The sequence below is a fragment of the Dasypus novemcinctus genome, chromosome 26 (genome assembly GCF_030445035.2).
Source record: "Dasypus novemcinctus isolate mDasNov1 chromosome 26, mDasNov1.1.hap2, whole genome shotgun sequence".
NCBI classification, from domain to species: Eukaryota; Metazoa; Chordata; class Mammalia; order Cingulata; family Dasypodidae; genus Dasypus; species Dasypus novemcinctus.
In genome coordinates, this window is record NC_080698.1 from 55,950,118 (window position 1) to 55,972,623 (window position 22,506).

At 44.6% G+C, this 22,506-nt stretch overlaps 1 protein-coding gene across 2 annotated transcripts in view; it reads left to right on the forward strand.

Annotated features, from left to right (window-relative positions):
• Positions 1 to 203: 203 nt before the first annotated feature.
• The window catches only part of CHCHD6 (coiled-coil-helix-coiled-coil-helix domain containing 6), a 261,817-nt gene continuing 239,514 nt past the window's right edge, over positions 204 to 22,506 (forward strand). For both annotated transcript variants that reach the window (XM_004449101.2, XM_058288965.2), the window contains exon 1: positions 204 to 420. In XM_004449101.2, the coding sequence (XP_004449158.1) occupies positions 337 to 420 (84 nt within the window). In that variant the 5' untranslated portion in view covers positions 204 to 336. The remainder of the gene's footprint in view (positions 421 to 22,506) is intronic.

Consider the following 22,506-nt stretch of genomic DNA (forward strand, 5'->3'; position numbering starts at 1 on the left):
CCAAAGCGGGCACTGGACTTTCACTCCGTTGCTCCTCAGCTTTTCATTCCAGGTCTCCCGGCCCTACCCGCCCTCAGCTCGCACCCGTCGGGCTCCTTGACCCGCGAAACTACAGTTCCCAGTGTGCACCGCGGGCGCCGCGCTCTCTGATTGGCTGAGCCTCGGGCGGCAGCCAATAGGACGTGGTTTTGTTGGCGCGCGCTGGCTAGGAGGGCTGAGGCGGCAGCCGCGAGTCTTGGAAAGTGTAGGCAGCGTAGGGCCGCCTAAGCCTGGCGTTTACCTGGTGGCTGTGGAGCCGGGCCGCGTGTTCGGCCGTCCGCCCTCCCGCCTCCTGCCATGGGGAACGCCGAGAGCAGCGAGGGCCGCAGGGTGTCCTTCGGAATGGACGAGGAGCGGGTCCGGGTGCTCCAGGGCATCCGGGTGAGCGGCGCCCCCGGCGGGCTCCACGAGCTAGCGAGCGCGGCCTGGGCGGGGGCGGGCGTCTGGCGCCCGAGGGCGCGGGGATCGCGGGCCCTCGGGGGCGGAGAGGGCGAGGGGCCGAGAGCGCGGCTCTCGTGGCGTTCTCCCAACTGCTTGCTGGCCTGTCTTCCTCCCTTGCGCTTTTCAAGAGAGGAACGTGAGGCTCGGGAGATGCCTAGGGTCGCACGTCCAGCAGTGACTGAGAGCTGGCGGTCTTCAGGCGTCACCACGACGTGGGCGCCAGGGGAGAAGAGGACAGGCGGGGAGGCCACTAGGATGCGAGGGAAACACCCCAGCTCCTGTTGGCTTAATTTCTATTCTTTTACCCCCCCACCCCCACTTGTACACACGTGTCTTGTATGGATGCATGAAATGCTTACAGTCCTGGACCAGTGTCACTGGGACTCTCTGCTTCCTCTTGCCCAGGCCACCCATTCTCGCCACATTTCAGCCAAAGGGGCACTTTAAAAACTGTAGACCCAATCATATACCCATCCTCTTAAAATCCTCCAGGAGATCCCAAGCTAGGATGAGAAAGAGAAAATGTCTTACTTGTTTTAAAAAGCTGCCCTGGTGCCTGCTGACCTCTCTGACCACCTCTCATGCCAGTTCCCAGGCCTTCCACCCCTTTCTAGTCACTGGCCTCATTCTTGGTGCGGAATGCCAGATTGCCACAAGCACAGGACCTCTTCCGCTGTGGTTTTCTTTCCCCCCAGCTTTTCCTGTATCTGGCTCACTTGTCACTCCTGTTATAGCTAAATATCTCAGGGAGTGTGTCCTTGATCACTCAATCTAAAGTAGCTTCCCACCCCGCAATCACACATTTATTATTTTCATAGCACTTGTCACAGTTTGAAACTTCTGTTTATTATTTACCTCTTTGTTGTGTCTGTCAGTATAGCATAAGCTCCTTGAGGCTCCTGGCAGGTTTACTACTTTCCCCAGAACCCAGGATAATAAAATCTGCTCACATTTGAGTGCTTACAGGGGGGCCATGTGTTGTGCTAAACTGCTTGCAGGTATTAGCTCATTTAGTTCTTACAGCCCTACCAGATAGATAGCATTCTCTTAAGCCCATTTCATAGATTAAGGAATACTGAGGCACAGAGAGGTTAACTTGTCTAGGTTCACCTAGGTAACAAGTGGGAGAGCTTAGATCAAAGTAGGCCAATCCTGAGCCTATACTTTGAATTACTGTGTATATTTCCTCCTGTATCTGTGCCTGGCACCTAGTGGGTGCTTTGTCAGTAATTGTTAGTGATTGAATGCATGAACCCAGTGAAGCAGGGACCACGTATAGATAGAATGCACCGAGCTGGGTGTTAAGTGAATTAGTCAGTTGGGGAGGGCGATAGCTCAGAAAAAGGCTTGAAGAGCCCTGAATTTTAGACCCAAATGCTCATTAGCTGTGTGACCTTGGGTGAACAAATACGTTTGGGCCTCACTCAGTTTTTTTTTTTTTTTTTTGGTGAACGGGTTTGTAGTATTTATTCTGTCAGTTTGGCTGCCTAGGGTAAGGTGAAGATGTGTGGGAAAGTGGTTAGGGTGCGTTGTGGGGGCCTCTATTCTTAGCCTGTCATGGTTCTTGGCACTCTGATGCTCGATAGGTGCTATGTAGACTTATTGACCTGGCTCATGGCAAGGTCCAGTGGGGAAGAAATGACTTACATTGAAAGGTGGTTGTCCAGAACATAAACTGGAATTGAGAAAGATACCTTTGACTCCATTTGGATACTCTACTATCTTTGTTACTTGGTCTCCTGTCTTTGGGAATGTTGAAGTTAGGTCAGTTGAAGTCTTCTAAGGTTTGATGGAGTTCCTTTTTAGGGAACTCCCTCTTAGTTGACGAGGCTCATCTTTTTGGAGTATTATACAAGACAGGTACATTTTATTTCTAGTTCTCTTACCAATTCTCTTTAAAATGAAGAAATTGTCTTTAAAGATGAAGAGTCAGGCTAAGAGAGGTCAAGGAATTTGCTGAAGGTGATCCCTGAGTAACTTCTGGGACTTTATTCCAGATCTTTTGGGCTGTAAAATAGCCTTTCTGACTGCTCCCAGTTCTGTTCATCCAGTGATATGCAAGGCAGCCTGAAAAATGACAGTGCCTCTGCCTGTCCTGACAGTGACACTGGTGCCTCACTTAGTTCTATCAGTCACTGGTAAAACCAGAAGGAACTCTGACTAACTGTTTAAATTTGACTACTTCTTTTCCAGTGGGGAAAACTAATCAGAGAGAGTAAATGACTTGTCCAGGAACACAGGACCACAGCCCCATGTTAGGAGAGCCACTTCCTTCTGCTTGTGTATCTGGTTTCAGCAGGGAGGAGAGGAAAAAGGAAGGCAATGGTGATGAGATACTTGAGGGTAGGGGCTTTTTGAGAGGCAAATGGCCCATCTTGTCTTTAGTGAGGCAAGAAAATATCAATTGAAAAGATCATTGGGTCAATAGTGACCTTACCAGAGTGAACAAATGAGAAGTTAATTTAATAAAAGTTAGGCAGTAAAGAAGAATATCTGCCCCAGCTCCTTCAGAGAAAGTTAAATATTCTTAAAGACCACTTGTATTTAATCCTCTGGACCTGATCCTAGACCATGCTCCAGTCCCCTAAAAATTAAGTGCCAGGACCTTGCTCATTTACATGCTTGTTTGCATATATTTAAATAGCAGTTCAAGCCCTGATTCCATGGAAAGGAAGAGAAATTTAATTAATGCAAAATAACTGCAATCATATTCAGCTCTGGTTTTCAGCGCAAGCGTGTGTGAAATACATAAAGATTTTTCTTTTTTTTTTTTTTTTTAAAGATTTATTTTATTTATTTCTCTCCCCTTCCCCCCGTTGTCTGCTCTTTGTGTCTATTCGCTGTGTGTTCTTCTGTGTCTGGTTGTATTATCAGGCGGCACTGGGCATCTGTGTTTCCTTTTGTTGCATCATCTTGTCGCATCAGCTCTCCGTGTGTGCGGCACCACTCCTGGGCAGGCTGCACTCCTTATGGGGTGCACTCCTTGCTCATAGAGCTCCCCTACGCGGGGGCACCCCTGCGTGGCAGGGCACTCCTTGCGCACATCAGCCCTGCACGTGGGCCAGGTCTACATGGGTCAGGAGGCCCAGGGTTTGAACCCTGGACCCTCCATATGGTAGACGGATGCTCTATCAGTTGAGCCACATCCGCTTCCCCATAAAGATTTTGTTTCAACTGGCACATTTAACCTCATCCTCCATTAAGAGAAGGTACATACATGGCAGTAATGTTCTGTATGTGTCCAGTTTTCCTGTTTTCCAACCCATGTAAGCAGCCATCTTTCAAAATTTGGCTGAAGTTTGTTGCTTGTCAATAGCCAGTCTCCTCACTGTTCTCTATCCTCTTCCCCTTTCCAACTGTTCCGTTCTCTGCTACTCCAGTCACTTCCCAAGCCTGCTTCTTCCCTGTGTACCCAGCTCAGCATATCGTCTGTGTCACCCCTGGCATCGTTCATCCTTCATAGGAGGCCAATTCATTGCCACCACTGTGGGGGTGGGAGGGAGACAAAGAAGTATGGCTGCACACACATGAGATAAAGTCTCCTGACATGCTGGTGCCATAGAGGCTGCATGCCAGAGGACTGCTGCCGTTGACCATTCATCACTTCAACACATAATTAGTCTCAACGTTACTTGCTAGGCACTAGGCCTGACCTTGTAGAGACAATAAGGAACAAGGCATATGGTCTCTGCCCTCATGGAGATCTCAGCCTAATAGAAGGGAAAAAAAAAAAGAAAAGGAAAGAAAGTAAAGAGACAAAAGAATAAAAGACCTGCAAATGCTATGAAGGAAACAAAAAGGATACAGAGAAGGTAAGGGGGCTTATTACCTGCTTGAAGCGAGATGGTGAGAGATTCTCAAGAGAAGGTGACATTTAAGATGTCACCTGAGCCAGCCAGGTGAAGAGGGTTCTTATTTACTTTGGGCTAAGCACTAAACTGAGTGTTTTAAGAGCAATATCCCAGATATTCTGCTTACTAACTATGAGTTACCATTATCCCTCTCTTAGAGGTGAAGAAATTGGTTGCGTGAGGTGAAGGAACTTGCCTGAGGTCACAGAACGAGTCAGTGGTAGAGCTGGAAGCTCAGGCTCTCTCTTCAAAACCTATGCACTTGGCAGCCACACAGGGATTAGGGCAGGTCAGGCAAGTGGCGAGTCCAGACTGGTGGGTCCTGAAGCCAGGCAGGGCTGTTTCCACATCATCCTGGAGGTAACATCTCAGTTCTCTAATAAGTGGAGGTTTGCAAAGATTTTATCTGGTAGTGCTGAGATTCCCGCCCCCCCCCAACTTAAACAGCTTTATAGAGATATAATTTACATGCAATCAAATTCACCTGTTTCAATGTTTTTAGTAAATTTACAGAGTTGGGCAATGGTTACCACAATTCAACTTAACATTCATATCACCCCCAAAAGATGCCTGTACCCACTGCAGTCATTTCCATTCCCCCCACCAGCCCCAGGCAACCTCTTTCTACCTCTATAAATTTGCCTTTTCTGGACATTTCATATAAAAAGTCTCATGAAATATATGACTTTTTGTGACTGGCTTCTTTAATTTTTGAGGTTCTTCCATGTTATTGCATACATTAGTATGTCATTCCTTTTTTTGCCAAATAGTATTCCATTGTATGGCTATACCGTATTTTGTTTATCTGGTTACCAGTTGATGGACATTTGAATTGTTTCTACTTTTTGGCTATTATGAATACTGCTTCTGTGAGCATTTGTGTACAAGTTTGTGGGTTTTTTTTGTGGACATGCACTTTCATTTCTCTTGGGTAGATATCTAGAAATGGAATTACTGTGTCATTCTGTTTATGAAATGGATAGGTGTGTTAAGATTAACTTTTAAAAGAAACTACCAAACTGGTTTCTAAAGTGAATGTTCCATTTTACATTCCCACAAATGGTATATGAGGGTTCAAGTTTCTCCATGTCTTCACCAACACTTGTTATTGCCTGTTTTTTTTTTATTATAGCAATTAGAGTGGGTGTGAAATGGTATTTCATTGCTGTTTGAATTTGCATTTCCATAATGACTAATGTTGAGTACATTTTCATGGACATTTTTGCCATCCATATATTTTCTTGGTGAAATGTCTATTCAAATTTTTTGCCCATTTTTAATTGTGTCATTTGTCTTTATATTATTGAGTTATGAAAGTTCTTTATTCTGGATATAAGTCCTTTATGAAATTATGATTTTTAACTATTTTCTCCCCATATGTGGCGTATCTTTCCAATTTTCTTAACAATGTCCCTTAAAGCACAAAAGATTGTAATTTTGATAGTGTTTAATATATCAGTTTTTACATTTTATTGGTTGTACTTTCTATGTCATATCTCAGAAATATGTGCCTAACCCAAGGTCTTGGAGATTTTCTCCTGAGAGTTTTATAGTTTTGGCTTTTATGTTTAGGTATATGATCATTTTGAGTTGATTTTAATGTATGTTGTGAGGTAAGACTCTTAAGTGCGTGGGCAAACTTTTTCTTTAAATACTTTGAGCTTTGCAGACCAGAAGGTCTCTGTCAGAACTACTAACCTCTATTGTTGTAGGATGAAGCAGCCATAGACAATGTGTAAGCAAATGGGTGTAGCCATGTTCCAATAAAACCTTAATTACAAAATCCAGTGCTGGGTCAGGTCTAAAGCCATTCATTTTTCATGAGACATCTAGTTTTTCAAATGCCATTTGTTGAAAAGACTGTCTTGGGACCTTTGTAAACATCAATTGACTATAAATATAAGGATTTATTTGAACTATCAATTCTGTTCCCTTGATCTATATGTCTGTCCTATACCAGTACTGAGCTGCCATGATACTGTAACTTTGTAGTAAGTTTCTAAATCAGGAAGTGTAAACCCTCTAACTTTGTTTTTCTTTTTCAAGATCGTTTCGGCTGTTCTGGGTCTTTTGCACTTCCATACACATTTTAGGATCAGTTTGTCAATGTCTGCCAAAAAACCTGTTGAGATTTTGATAGAGTTTGTGTTGAATCTATAGATTACTTTGAGAAGAATTGCCATCTTACCAAGACTGAGTCTTTAAGAACATGAAATATCTCTCCATTTATTTAGGTTGTCTTTAATTTCTGTCAACATTGTTTTGTAATTTGCAGAATAAAAGTCTTGGTATTTCCTCCCTTAAATTTATTCCTCAGTATTTATTCTTTTTGATGATATTGTGATTGGAATTGTTTTCGGAGTTTCATTTGTGCATTCTTCATTGCTAGTACATAGAAATACTGTTGAATTTGTACAATGATATGGTATCCTGCAACTTTGCTGAACTTGTTTATTAGTTCTAGTGTTATTTTGTGGATTCCTTAGGATTTTATACATGTAGGATCTTGTGTACAAATAAAGACAGTTCTACCTCTTCTCTAATCTGGATGCCTTTTCTTCTTTCTTGCCATATTGCATTGGCTAGAACCTCCAGTACAATATTGAATAGAGGTGGTGAGAGTGAATATCCTTGCCTCATTCCTGAATTTAGGGAGAAAACATTTACTCTTCCATGATTGCGTGTGATATAGCTGCAGGTTTTCCTAGATGCCCTTGTCAGGTTGATGATTTTATCTTTTAATATTATCTGTCACCCTTCCTCTCTGTCCTTATGTCCTGTTATTTATTTTTCTAAGCTTTTGGAGGGCAAAAACTGTCTTTATTCATTACATTGTCTGGCTCATTAGTACATACATGCTTGGTTGAATGCTTGGATTAATATTAATAAATTAAATTGACAGCCCTTTTTCTAGCAAAGCTGGCAACTTTGTGGCAGCCTTGTGTGAGAACCTTACTCTTCTGCTTCCAGGTTTTAGCCAAACTCGTTCCATATGTGTGCAGCAGCCTTTCTCTCCTCGCTCTTGCCCAGTGATACACTTCTAAGTTTGCCTCCTCTAATGCCCCAGCATGAATGTTGATGCTCCTTATATTGTTTTACATTTTTTCCCCCCTATTCTCTTTCTTTTATTCTTGCTAGGTGTTCATCTCTATTTGGGATTCTGTCCACTGTGTAATATCGATTTTTGGTTGCATCATCCATGTAGTTGCCTGCTTCAAGGCAGTATGGTAAACAAAAGCTCTCAGAAGGCCTAGACTCGAGCCTTGGCACCTAAAGGGATAATCCCTTCTCCTTCTGTGTGAGATGAAGTTATGCTGCTGCATCTCTGTGCTCCCATTTAGCTTAGGTGCCTAGAAGGGGTTGTATCACAAGTCCTTTCCAGTTTTCCCAGCTTTAAAGCTCTACCTGGCTGATCACGTGAGTTGAGTGAGTGCAGTTTGAGAGAGCCACAACAGGAAGTGCCAACTGGAAAGGCCAGGCAACTGGTAGCCAAGTTCTCTACAACTTTCTAGTGAACAGGATATATGGATCTGAATTTCAAATCCAGCAAACACTGAGTCTATGCCAAAGGCCTGTCCCTGGACTTGGTGCTTTCTCACGTGCTTTTCTGTTTGATGCTTCAAAACATGTCATGCTACTGACAGGTGTTGCAGTATGAGGGAACAAAATGGAGCCAATACTGCAGGGAAGCAGAATATTTTAAGTCTCTCTACCTTTCAGCTACTAAGAAGTGCATAGTTTTCTTAGAGGACAGTGTAAGTGCTGCCTGTAGAACTTCTGTAGTGCCTTGCACTGATCTGGCTTAGGGTTCCCAAATGTACTGTGTGTGAGAGTTACAGTAAAGGACTGTGTAGACAAAACTGTGCTGTGCTAGGCAGGTAGAGCAATTTCGAAGGGTTTATTTGAACAGCCTTCAAATTTTAATTTAATAGTAATACAATGTAACTAGTAATAAAATTTAAGTAGTGCAAGAGTTAAGATGATTTCCATCTTATCTTCTGACTTTAGGATATAACCCTCACATAAGATGAAATTGGATTATAATACTCCTGAACAGTATTGCAGCATAGTGTCGAAGATCTATGTAGAAGATTACTCTGTAAAAAAACATAAATGTAAAGGATAGTTTTTCATTTAACTCTTACTAAGTTCATACTGGGCTAGCTGTCTCTCTCCTGGCACCTCAATTCCATCATTTGTGAGGTGAAGGGACTGGTCTGGAAGGCATCTTTGATCCTTCCCAGGTTTAAATGCTACATTTTCTGCCTTTTCGAAGGAAGGTCACAAGAACACATTTCCATTGTAGCCCTGGTTTCTGGAATCAGAACTGAAGGTCTCTGCCTGGGATTTGATTAGAAGGTCTCTGCCTGGGATCAGATCTGAAGGTGCCTAGGATCAGATCTGAAGGTTTCGTCTGGGATCTGATCTGAAGTCTCCGCCTGGAATCAGATCTGAAGGTTTTGTCTGGGATCTGATCTGATGGTCTCTGCCTGGGGTCACATCTGAAGGTTCCCTGCATTTCTCTCTGATTTGTAGAGGCTTCAGAATGTTTCCTAGGGTAGCCCTCTTTCTCTTCTTGAGCCCGTCCCATGCTCCTTCGTCCTCTTTCATGAACTGATGACTTCTAGATTATACATAGCCAACCCAAGGCTTTCTTGAATGCTGTTGGCCATCTCCCCTTGCATGTCCCAAGGACACCTCTCATTTGCAAGGTTCAGATGGAACTCCTGGCTCCTCCTCTGTCTCCCGTAGCAGTGGCCTTATTTCTTATTTTGTGAATGACTCCACATGTCCAGTCCCTCAAGCAGAAAGCTGGTGGTTATCCTACATTCCTCCTCTTCCCTACAATTAATTACAAATTTTCTGTTTTACCTTCCATTGGTCTCTTCTTTATCCTTACAATCTCAGTTCAAGCTTGAGCTCTTACCCTTAATCTTCTAAGGAATTGTTTTTTCTCCTAAGAATCTTGCCTCCTGCAAAACCATACCTTCCAGTTCTACCAGGGTTATATTTTTAGAAGATAAATTTTACTTTTTAACAGGTTTTAGGTAAGTGGTAATAAAATGCAGGAGTTCAAATGGAAATAAGACTTCCACCTTATTTCATCAGTCTTGCTTTTGTCAGAGTTCACTTGGTTGGTGTTCAGAGTGAAAGTTGATTGTGCTACTTATTCCCTTACTTGAAATCCTTACATGGTTCCCCATTGCCTGTAGGTTAAAGGCAGATTCCCTTGCCTGGCTCGTGAGGCTCTCTGTATGCTGCCTCCACTTTCTCTCTGCCTTCTACTGTGTGTCCTGACAGCGAGGCTCCTTGTTCCTACCAATCCTGTTAGCTCTTTCCCATATCCTTGCCTGGGATTCCAGTCTCCTGGGCTTGGAATACCTTCCTCTCCCTTTTTGTCTGGCCAAATGCCTCCTCCTCCTCAGGACTAAGTTCAAGTGTAGGTATCTGGAAGGAGCCTTTCATGGTGTAACATCCCCACTCCTCGGCAGCCTCAGTGTCCCAGTATTCTACAGACTCTAGGCTCCCTCCCAGTCTTACCATCCTGGGTTGAAATGAATGATCCACTGATGTGCTGACCTGCCTTACTGTTCCAGGAGCAGGAGCCACATCTCACTCCTCTTTCTGACCCCAGCACCTTGCCCAAGGTCTGGCTCAGGTCTGTAAAAGACTGCTGAGTGGAAGTCAAGGCCACTGGCTCAGCTTTTCTTGCCCCTGGTGGGTCCAGTAACTCTGTGGGGTTCAATGACTAACCAACATTTAAAAATTGGGAACCTTCACATAAATTCAGGTTTGGATTTTAGGGGGAATAATGAAAGGTTCTGGCCCACATTCCCATATGGCAACAAATTACTGGAATAGCGAGGGGGCTGCCCTCTTAGGGGGCAGGTGCCCCTTCTCTTCATGGTCCCACCACATTGCCATTGCAGGGTTTTTGTTTTTCCCCCCTACTAGGCCCATTTACTCCCTTCGTCACCTGTCTGAACCCTGTGGGCATTTGTGTTTGCCACGTTCATTGTAGGTGGTCTCTAAGGGGCTCTTGTCCTAACATTCTGAATTGAAATCTGTGCTGAGCAGCCGGTAGATCTAATTTCAGCTCATCTCAATCTGAAGGACGAGGGAGTGAAATCTCCAAGGCAACAGCCTTGAGCCAGGAGAGGAAGCTTTTCAGAATCACAAGATTGGGCCACACTTCTACTGGGACTGGGGTCCCAGGAGCCCCCAACAGCCCAGGGCTCCCCACCAGCTTGTTCTGGCAAGGTTGGCGCTGCTGCACAGGTTTGCTGAGCTGACCCTACCCTGCTCTGTTCTGTCAAAGGAGGATCCTCCAACAGCCTGGGGAGCTGGAGGCCCAAGTTGGGAGAGTGCAGTGAGCTGCATTTTCTCTCTTCCTCATTGCCCAGTGCTTACACCTGCCTTGCACCCTGCGGGGCCTCAGAAGATGTGACATTGAGCAGATGGCGGCATGGCGGTGAGACCTTACTTAGCTAATAACATACCAGTAACCCTGGGCAAGCTGCCTCTTGCTGCTTCATGCTTTCCCGATCCCTAACGAAAGAGTGATGACACCGCTTGTGCACACAAATGAGGGGATGCCTATAGGCTCACTCAGTGGACATTGAAGTGTTCATAAATGTGAAGAATAAGGTTTAGAAAGCTGCCTCCATCCTGCCACTTCTCCACTGTGCTGAGACAGTAAATGTAGAGGTGACATGCCTGCTAGTTTTCCAGTTAGTTTCAGTAGATACGGGGTACCTCACCCCACCTGGGGCTCAGTGAACCATCATAAATGGGAAAAACTTTGACTTGTGAATACTTTGTTTTTTCTTGAATTGGCCTGCCTGGGAAAATGGTGCCTCTTCTCCTAAGAGGAACTGCACATTACCCGCTTCCCTTGTACACGTGTCACTGTTACATGCCCAGGCTTTGGAGGTGAATCTTGGCACTACCACTTACAGCCTCTGCCATCTGGGACAGTCACTTAATCCTATTGAGTCTATTGTCTTCATCAGATGGGGTTCGCTTAGCCCACAACCTGGCACGTGGAGAGTGCCTGGTGAATATCCAGTTATTGCTATTTTTTACCGTTATCTTTAGATAGGAGCCCCTGTCATCACTTTGGGTTTTGGAGGCACTTGCCCCAAGGGTTCCTCTGCCCCAACCATGAGCTTTGGTTCCCCCTTCTGGAATGTGGAGAAATTACACCCTTTCTCTATTCTGCCCCTGGGCACTCTCATTTCTTTCTCTAGATGCAATCTCTTGTCGCGGCCTATACAATTTGTCAATTTGTTAGCAGAACCAGTCCCCTTAGAACATGGAGTCAGAACATTGCACACACGTACAGAGTGGTTCTCAGCTCAGTAGCGACACCTCCCTCCTTCCAGTGAGCCAGACTTGCGGGCCTTGTCATCTTTCCCCCATCTATTGCTTCAAGACTCTGCCTTCTTGCAAAATCCTCCTTATTTTTAAATCCCAACTGTTCACAATTTCTTGTGGCCCTTTCCAGACTTTTTCCAAGCCTATATATATAAGTACAGTCTTTGCTTTTTTATAGTACAAATGAGATCATATTCTATGTACTATTCTGTAAATTGCTTCTTTTTCCACTTGCCCCATGCATCCAGTCAGATGCCAGGTCTTAAATGATTTTACTTCCTTAGTATCTTTTGTATCCAGTCCCTCACCTTCACTCCTGCAGCTATTAACATTTTCCAGCCCTTCTACTCCTGATTTGAGCTATAGTGGTACTTCCTCTGCCTCTAGCCCCATCGTGACCCTTTTTTCTGCTCAGCTAGACTGTTCTTTGCCAACTTTCAGGTCCTGATTGAGTCACAGTTCAGAAACAACCAGTGGCTCCCAATTTACTGCAGGATAAATTCTAGTCTCCTTTACTTGTCATTCAAGATGTGAAACCCCAGTAACCTTGCATATCTCATTTTCTCCATGCACCTTTGTGTCTCAAGATTTCTCTGAGTGTCCTCCCTTTTGTCCCTTTGCTCAAGCCGCTCCTCTGTCTGGAATGAACCCCCACCCCCAACTCCTTCCCCTTATCTGCCATCATCCCTTCTGGTGCCATTCAACTGCTCTATCTCTCTTCTTGGAATTTACACTTCTTGTATTAAAACTTCTGGGGCACTTTAGCTGAACTTCTCCTGTCTGGCTGCTTGGTGGCTCATATTCTCCTAGTGTATGTGTTTTCTCCATGCTCTCTGACCATAAGCGCTTTGAGTGTAAAGTTTACGGCTGATCTCTCATTTCATTCTCCTTTGTACCAGTACAGTGTTAAGACATGGGCCTGTAATAAATGCTTATTTTTTTTTTAAAGATTTATTTATTTATTTCTCTCCCTTCCCTCCCCCTAGCCCCAGTTGTCTGTTCTCTGTGTCTGTTTGCTGTGTCTTCTTTGTCCACTTCTGTTGTTGTCAGCGGCACGGGAATCTGTGTTTCTTTTTGTTGCATTATCTTGTTGTGTCAGCTCTCTGTGTGTGCAGCACCATTCCTGGGCAGGCTGCCCTTTCTTTCGTGCTGGGCGGCTCTCCTTACGGGGCGCACTCCTTGCACGTGGGGCTCCCCTACATGAGGGACACCCCTGTGTGGCAGGGCACTCCTTGCGCGCATCAGCACTGCATATGGGCCAGCTCCACACGGGTCAAGGAGGCCCGGGGTTTGAACCGCGGACCTCCCATGTGGTAGACGGATGCCCTAACCACTGGGCCAAGTCTGCTTCCCAATAAATGCTTATTTAAGTCATGTTTTCAGCAAATATTTGAGCATCTCCTGTGTGCCAGGCACTTTTTTAGGTACTAGAGATACAGAGAGAAAACAGAATCCCTGCTCTCAGGGAGCATATATTCTGGTGAGTAATCAAATAGATGATCTGTCAGGTGGCAGTAAATGCTGTGGAGAAAAAGAAAGTGGAGTAAGGGAGAGAAAGCATGATGGTGGGCTGGCCTCATGATATCAGAAAGGGTAATTAGAGACATGAGTAAAATTCTCATGTGGTTGAGTCTGCTTTGAATGTGGTGTTCCCCAGGCATTCTTTTAGGAGTCTTGACTCCTCTGCTTTTGATTGCTTTTGCTTTTGAAATCATTGTCCCTTTTAGAGGCTGTCCCAGGTGGAGAGTGCTGCTCCTGCGCATCTCCCTTTGTTCTCATGGTTGGGGTAAACAAGGCTCCACACAAGACTAGCACAGGGCCAGGCAGGTGGCCCTGGAGCAGGGCAGCCTGGTCTGCAGCCGGGCTTGCATCCTAACAGCTCCAAGGCCTGGGGCAAATTCCTTAACCTCTCCATGCTGTGGCTTCCCCAACTGGAAAGTGGTCTTGTGTTACGAGGTAGTTAGTACCTAGTGAGTGCTGAATGAACATTAACTGGTGGGATTATAGGGCATTAGGACTTGGAGTTATTAGGACTCTCTTATTCTCCATTATATTGGGTCAGCTGAAGGCTGCTCATTTATATTATAACAGTTCTTCTGTTCTGAAATTGATAATGCCTATTTGTGTTTTTTAATGCAGACCCTTCCACCCCAACTAAAGAAAGCTCTAGCCCTCTCTTGGGAACTTGCCTCTAAATTCAATTGCTTCTTGGTGACAGAAACATTTTGGCTACACTTGTAGAGTGAGGAACACGAGGGAATGGGCTCTAGGCCCCCAGTCACATTTGTTGGGATGGAAGTAGTGAGCTGAGGCTGAGGCATGGGCCCTTCCCTGGCCTGTCCTTCCCTCACTTGTGCTGGCCAGGGCCTTTCCTTAACCATACAGCTTCTGGCCTCAGGCCCTGGGGCCATAGGTGAGGTCTGTGGTCTGGAGAGAGGAGGACCAAGTCCCATCTTGGGTCCGGCTCTGTCTCTCGAGACCTGCGGCAGCCTCAGCAAAGCATGCCGTGGTGGTGGAACGGAGGAGGCCACCTCTTCTTGGAATCCCTCTGCTATTCCAGGATGAGGGCAGTTCTAGGTTTGAGCCACAGGACGTTAGACTGGAGAAAATTCTAAAAAGAATCTGGCCCACCTTAATTTTGTACCGATTACAGACCAAGCTCAGGGAGGGGAAGAGATTGGCTCAAGGGTGCAAAGCTACCTGGAAAACTCTTGGCACAGTGAGTGTAGTGTACAGGAAGTTTTAAAGGCTCACTATTGTTATTATTTATCTGCTCATTTATTTTTAAGTGCCCACTATGTGCCTGGTATGGATGATAATGAATATTTGTATAGTACTTGGCAGTTTTACATAATAGCTAATATCAATTGTTTATTTGGCCCCAAATGCTTTATGTAGCTTTCTTCGTTTAATCCTCATATTAGCCCTTCAGTCAGTTCCATGAATTATTTCCATTTTACACATGAAGAAATTGCCTTAGAGATAAGAAGTCACTTGCCCAAGGCCACATAACTAGCAAACCCCCTTAGTGGTGATTCATACCCAGGCCTGTCTGACCTCAAAGTGCCTTATCTTGGAGCTTTATCACAGTCAGCCCAGCCTTGAGAGGTAGTCCTCTTGCATAGGTGAGTGGAGTGAAGCTCTGAGAAACTAAAGAACGGGGACCCTGGATCACAGAGCTGGAGAGGAGGCAGAGGTCCTTTTGCCCACAGCACTCTCATTTTGGCTCTCCATTCCCTGGCCACATGGGCCCCTGTCTGGCCTCCTCTGATGGGTTGTGACCTGTGGGCCTCTGGCACTGAGTCCCCAGACCCAGCTGGCTGCAGGGCCCTCCATTCTGGTTCTGTTGGTACAGGGAGCACTGCCCAGATGGTGTTTATTCTCACACGACTACTGTGTGTGTATATATATTTGTTGATTAAAAATATTACTTGCTGTATTTTGTAGCAACATTAAAAAATATTGCAAATCCCTCATTGCCAACAAGAAGCTTGCCAATGTTTTCCTTAACCCTTCACTTACCAAGTGATATGCTGCAGTTGATGCCCCCTAGGCTGGGGCTGGTGAATCAGATCCTGCCTCTCACCTGGGCAAAACCCCTCCAGGAGCTTCTCCTTGCCCTTAGATCACATTTGAACTTCTCATCTTGGCCTCCCCAGCCCTGTCCAGCCCCTCTTTGCCTGCCTCTTAGACCCGATCATATGGTACCACTCTTTTTGCTCATTCTTCTCCAGCCACATTAGCCTTCTGTCAGGCCCTTGGACACTCCAGACTCATTTCTTTGGAGAGACTTTGCATTTCTTTTCCCCTTGGCTTGGAACTAAATTATTTTTTCCCAGTTCTAAAGATGTAAATGTGGTTGAGGCCTCCTCATTCGGGGATAGGGAGTCTTAATATGAATGCCATCTCCTCCAAGAGGCCTTCCCCAATGCTGCTTCTGTCCCCTGTGTGCTCCCATTGCCTTATTATCTATCTTCTTTTTCTTAACACTTATCACTAACATCCGAGATGTCTTAACATCTCTGAAATAGAGATGTCTTATAATAGGTGGGATGTTAATTTAATTGCCATGTGTGTTTTCCCCTTTCATAGTGCTATATAAAATAATGGTGTGATTTACAATTGATACTGGCTAGGTTGGATGAAACAGGATGTGTAAAATTAATTATTTTATGTTGTTTAGTGCCTCTCACCCCCCCCCCCCCCGCCCCATTAGAATGTAGGCTCCCTGAAAGCATATACTGTGTCTCTTTCTAACCCTGTTGTTACTTACTGACCCTGGAACACTGCTCTCTCTTAATGACTGCCTAATAAACAAATGGTTAATGAAGGAGAATGGGTAGTGATTATGGTACCATTTGCTTGCCCTGGATCAGGCTGCTTCCTCTGGTACCCACTTGGGCTGCTCTGCTTAGGCCTCCTCCACACGTCTGTCAGGGCTCTTCCTGGTCACTGGCCCTTCTCTGCAGGGGTTACTGGGACATCGTCAGCAGTGACTGTTTCCTGTGTGCAGATCACAGGTGCCATCGAGGCCGCCCTCCCACCCACATCCATGCTAGGGCCACTCAAGGTTCAGTCCTCAGTGCTCTCCTCCCTGAGGGCTCCCAGGCCCTCAGAGGGTGGATGCATTCTCCTGGAGTCACTTCTGTGATGGGGTGATGTCCAGTGGGGGACTGCTAAGTGGTTAACATCTGGCTCTCCCCTCAAGAAAGGGCCCTGATTTTAGCATTTGCCAGTTTCTGTGGTGGCAATACTTCCCACCATGGCCAGTTTCAAGGTACCATCATGAAGGTGACCAGCTCAAGGAATTACTGAAAATTTAAAAAATACACTCCTGTGAGCCAGTTCCAGCACCTGTTGTGGATGCCCCAGTCTTCTTCCATTTAGCCTATATTCACTCTCTTTTTTTCAGAGGTACTGGGGCTGGGGATTGAACCTGGGACCTTGTATGTGGGAAGCTGGCGCTCAAGCACTAAGCCACATGGCTTCTCTGAGTTGGTTTTATCGTTTGGTTGCCTGTTGTTTGTTTGTTTTTTAGGATGCACCAGGGATCAAACCCAGGACCTCCCATGTGGGGAGCAGGCGCTCAACTGCCTGAACCATATCCTCTCCCCTGTGTTCACTCTTGAGCACCAGCTCTGTGTCTTCACCTGCCTGAAAGGACATTTCCACTTGGCCCTTTGCTGACACCTCAAACACAACCTTCAGCTTGTGGTGGATTAGAGTAAGAAATGGGGATTTAGGCCCTGCCTTAGAGGTTACTTTTCACTTCCCATGACATTGACCCTTGATGAGTCCTAGTTGCTAAAGCTGCAGAAAAGGAGTGAATCAACAACCTTGAAGGTTCTTTCCTGTGAGTGATCTATGATTTTATACCTGCAACCAAGTTAATTTGCTGCCTTCTCCCAATAGTTTCTCACTCTCTTGATTTTACTTTTTCTTTTTTTTAAAAAAAGATTTATTTACCCCCCTCCCTGCCACTTGCTTGCTCTCTGCTCTCTGTGTCCATTTGCTGCGCACTCTTCTGTGTCTGCTTGTCTCCCTTTGTTGCATCATGTTGCTGTGTCAGCTCTCTGCAGGCATGGGCCAGCTTGCCTTCACAAGGAGGCCATGGAACGTGAACCCAGGGCCTCCCATAGGGTAGACAGGAGCCCAATCAATTGAGCCACATCCGCTTCCCTGATTTTACTTTTTCTGGGTTCTCACCCAAGTTCTTACACTAGGTTGGAATCCAAACTCCATTTTCTTCTCTCTCTTTTCTAGTTCATTCCTTTTAAAGTCAAGTCAGCCACCACACATAGCCTTCATCCAATGCTGCTGCTGCAGGCAGGCCCTTGTCACTTTGTGGTGAAGAGGACTGTTGCCTGCTCCAGGGTGTTCTCTTTAGGACTTCCTGTGCAGCTTCATCTATTTCCACCTTTACAGCCTTTACCTTCCAAAATGAACTTGCTGCTACAGGTGTACTGGCATAGGTGCCCCTTTTCTGACTGCACAGCATTCTCTGTGCCCCTCTGCACCTTGCTACACGTTGCTTGCCATACCCCAAAACACATAGAGTGGCTTCTCTTCTCTCTTAAGTCCTGCTTTCACTTCAGCGATCCTTGTGGGCCTGTCTTCCGTGGCTGCTCCAGGTTCTGAGGTCTCAGGCTGTTTTCTTAATGACATCCTGGCTGGGCTGCTCATTTTTGTCTTTGGTCTTCTTTCTCTTTCTGTTTTTTGGCAGTGGCTTTATTTATTCACATGCCATGCAATTCATTTATTGAAAGTGACAAATCAGTGGTTTTAGCATATTCACAGAGTTATGCAATCATTGCCGTCATCTTTTTTAGAACATTTTTATCACCCCCCAAAGAAACCCCATATTATAGCTCTAGGCAACCACTAATCTTTTTTTTTTCCTTCTCCCCCCCCTCCCCCCAGTTGTCTGCTCTGTGTCCATTTGCTGTGTTCCTCTGTGACCGCTTCTATCCTTATCAGCAGCACTGGGAATCTGTGTTTCTTTTTGTTGCATCATCTTGTTGCGTCAGCTCTCCGTGTGTACGGCGCCATTCTTGGGCAGGCTGCCCTTTCTTTTGCGCTGGGCGGCTCTCCTTTGGGGTGCACTCCTTGCGCGTGGGGCTCCCCTACATGGGGGACACCCCCGTGTGGCATGGCACTTCTTGCACACATCAGCACCGTGCATGGGCCAGCTCATCACATGGGTCAAGGAGGCCCGGGGTTTGAACCGCGGACCTCCCATGTGGTAGGCGGATGCCCTATCCATTGGGCCAAGTTCGCTTCCCCCATTAATCTTTCTGTGTCTGTAGATTTGCCTATCCTGGATATTTCATGTAAATGAAAGCAGACAATACGAGGCCTTTAGTGTCTGGCTTCCTTCACTTAGCATAATGTTTTCAAGGTTCATCTGTGTTAGAGCATGTATCAGAACTTCATTACTTTTTAAGGCTAAATAATATTCCGTTGTATAGCTATACCACATTTTCTTTATCCATTTACAAGTGATGGGGATTTGAGTGGTTTCCACAGTCTGGCTACTATGAATACTGCTGCTTTGAACATTTGCTTACAAATTTTTGTGTGGGCATATCTTTTAATTTCTCTTAGTTAGATACCTAGGAGTCGGATTGCTGGGATCAAATGGTAACTTTATGTTTAAACTGTTCACATAACTGCCAGACTTTTCTTAAGTTGCTGAACCATTTTTCTTTCCTACCAGCAATGAAAGAAGGTTCCAGTTTCTCCTTATCCTTACCAACCTTTGTTGTTATCTGAGTTTTTGATTATAGCCGTCCTAGTGTGTGAAGTATCTCATGGTGGTTTTGATATACATTTCTCTATTGACTAATGATATTGAACATCATGTTCTTATTGGCCATTTATATAACTTCTTTGGAATAATGTCTATTCAGATCCTTAGACCATATTTTTAGGTATTGACCCATAGGAATTCATTATATATTCTAGATACAAGTTCCTAACCAGAAAAAAGATTTGCAAATATTTTCTCCCATTCTGTGGGTTGTCTTTTTCTCTTGATGGTGCACTTTGAAGGACAAAGTTTCATTTTGATGAAGTCTAATTTACCAGTTTTTTTCTTTAGTTGCTTTTGCTCTTGGTCTCATATTTCAGAACCCATTGCCAAATCCAAGGTCTCAAAGGTTTACCCTTATGTTTTCTCTCTTCTTTTCTTTTCTTTTTTTTTGATTTTGCCATTTTGATTCCCTTTGAATACAAGTCACTTTTTGCAGGCTAGGAATCAGAATCATGCTAAGCCAGTCTAGTCCTCTGGTGATCTAGGCCCAGTCTTTTGATCTTTAGCAGAATGTTATCATAATACATTGTGCTAACTATGGGTTGTACAGATCATCTTGCTCTACAAAAGGACAGAATGAACCAAATCATCTTCTGGCCATCCTTTCAGTGAACCATGTCAGAGCTGGCCAGGAATTGGTGAAGGGAGAAAGTGTTTACCTTTTTGAAAACCTGCTCTGAGGTTTTAAAATTCCCTGGTTGCTGTCAGTAAGAAAGCGAGTAAATATATTACAGATGCACCCACATTAATATTTGATTTTACCAGGTTTTCTCCTAGAATACGAAGTTTGAAAAAACATGTAGGAGATAAGACTCTTAGATATTTTCAAAATAAATTACTTAGTAATAAGAAATTATACATACTGCATTTTCCATTTGTCACAAGAACAAAATGAAACACTCAACTCTAAAAAGGGCGATGATGGCAACACTTTCCACTACAAAATAACTTCCTGCTTCCCTATACAATTAACATTGCTATTCTTCCATGATAACAATTCAAGTGGAAAAACTTATCAGGAGCTTTTGCCAGGGCCAGGAGATGAAAAATAAAGCGTGCCCTAGTTAGCTCATTGTAAGCTCAGTGAACATCTTTGGGTTGGAGCCATAAAATCTGGCCATAGTTTTGTTAAACATCTGCCCGCTGCAGGACTCCTTAGCTCTTAGCCTCATGTCTGAAAGCTGGCTCAGTCCCATCTGTGCTCTTCTCTGGGCTGAGGTTGGGTGCTAGTCATCAAAGTCTGAGACGCCATTGTAGGAGTAACTCCAGGAGCCTTTGGATGTGTGGTAGGCGATGCGCAGGTGTTAGAAACTGGGCGAGCACCAGGACACCAAGGATCAGAATGGGAACAGCCTGGTCAGCCTCTCCCTTGCTGATGTAGCCCACCAGCAGGTGTGGGCCTGTGAGAAAGAGAAATGTGCCAATTGAAAACAGCACGGTGGGAAGCGCAGTGGCCTTACAATCTTAGGAGGGCTTTTCTTAAATGAAGGTCAATGTAGTCATCGTCTGTGCTGGAGAGCCTGGAGTATTTCACTTTACTACTGTAGGTTCCAATAGCCAGGTTGGTACCAGATGGTATCATAACAAGCTGACACAGCTAAAGTAGGTGGAAGGGTGGTGACCTAAATCCAGGTCCACCTGACACCAAAGTCCCCACTTCCACTTACTCTGCTATAAAGTCGCCTGTCCCTGCAGAGTGCTGCAGCAGCCTGTATGCAGAGAGTTTGCCCATGGTTGGCAGCCTAGGCGTAGAGCCTGCGTAGCTGCGCCACCTAATTGCTGTCCTGCCCACTCCATTCTGGACCAGTGTGGCGCCCTACCCTTATGTGTTCTAACAAAAGTTTTATAGTTTTAGTTCTCATATGTAGTCCTCTGGTTCATTTTGAGTTAGTTTTTGTATGTGGTGTGAGTAAAGGGCACAAATTAGTTCTTTTGCCTCTGGATATCCTTTTGTCCCAGCATCAACTTGTTGAAAGACTGATTTCTTCCCCATTGCACCTTTGTCAACAGTCAGGTGACCATAGATATACAGCTTTCTTTCTGGAATCTCAGTTCTATTCTATTGATTATATGTCTGTTTTTCTTTTGTCCTGTCTCATTAATTAACTATTTAATTTGTTAAATCCTAAATACTAGAGGGACTCAATTATTATTATTACAGTTTTAAGTTACTAAATAAATGTTCATGATAAAAAATTAATACGCAGAAGTGTTAAAGTGAAAGTTCTGACCTTGCTCTCCTTGCCCTTACCCCCAGGGGATTATCATGGACATACTTTGGTGTCAGCCTTGTAGACTTTCATCTCTGAGCATGCGTGCCCTGCACACAAACACACACAAAACACAAAGATATGTGCATATATGTGTAAATGCAAATGTATGTTCACATTTGTGAATGTGTGCATCATATATTTACATTCAGCTGTATTTATATTTGTATATCTGTTTTTTAATAATTGTATATGTCTTTTTACACAGTTGATATATTGTTATATGGCTTTTTTTTTTAAAGATTTATTTTTATTTATTTCTCTCCCCTTCCCCCACCCCGCCCCTGTTGTCTGCTCTCTTGTGTCCATTTGCTGTGTGTTAGTCTTTGTTCGCTTGCATTCTTGTCAGGAAGCATGGGAATCTGTGTCTCTTTTTCTTGCGTCATCTTGTTCCATCAGCTCTGTGTGTATGTGGCGCCACTCCTGGCGGGCTGCACTTTTTGCATAGGGCAGCTCTTCTTGCAGGGTGTACTCCTTGCACATGGGGCACCCCTACACAGGGGACACCCCTGTGTGGCACAGCACTCCTTGCGTGTGGCAGCACTGCGCATAGGCCATCTCACCACAAGAGCCAGGAGGCTCTGGATTTGAACCGTGGACCTCCTGTATGGTAGACGGATGCTCTATCAGTTGAACCACATCTGCTTCCCATTGTATGGCTTTTAGAAATACCAGCAGTATATATCCCCTGCATCCTCCCATGTCACTATATTCATGTCTTACCTCATTCTGTCCTAATGGTTGCATAATATTCCATAGAATATAACATCTCAGATATTTTATAATGAACTTACTGCTACAGGCATACTGGTGTATGTACCCCCTTCGTAGAAATCTTATGATAGAAATATTACGATTTCTTTAACCATTTCCCTATTGTTGGTGTAAATATTGGTTCCAGTTTTATTTTTGTTTTTGTGTTTTTTCTCTGCTGTTTCTCTTTCCCATACCCCTACCATGAGCATCCTTGTCTATGCCTCTATGTACATTTGGGAGTATTTTTCTCAGCTAGATATGTAAAGTCACTTTTAATCTCTTCTCCTCAACTGTGCTTTATGATGCCTTGCACATATTAGGCACTTAATAAATATTTACTGAAGTGAACTCTTAAGGGTTTTTATTCTGGATTTCTCCCTAGTTTGCTGTTTCATCTCGGTGAACTGTTTTATGACACCCTCATGCCTATTTCACTTCCTTGAAAATGAATAAAAGTTTT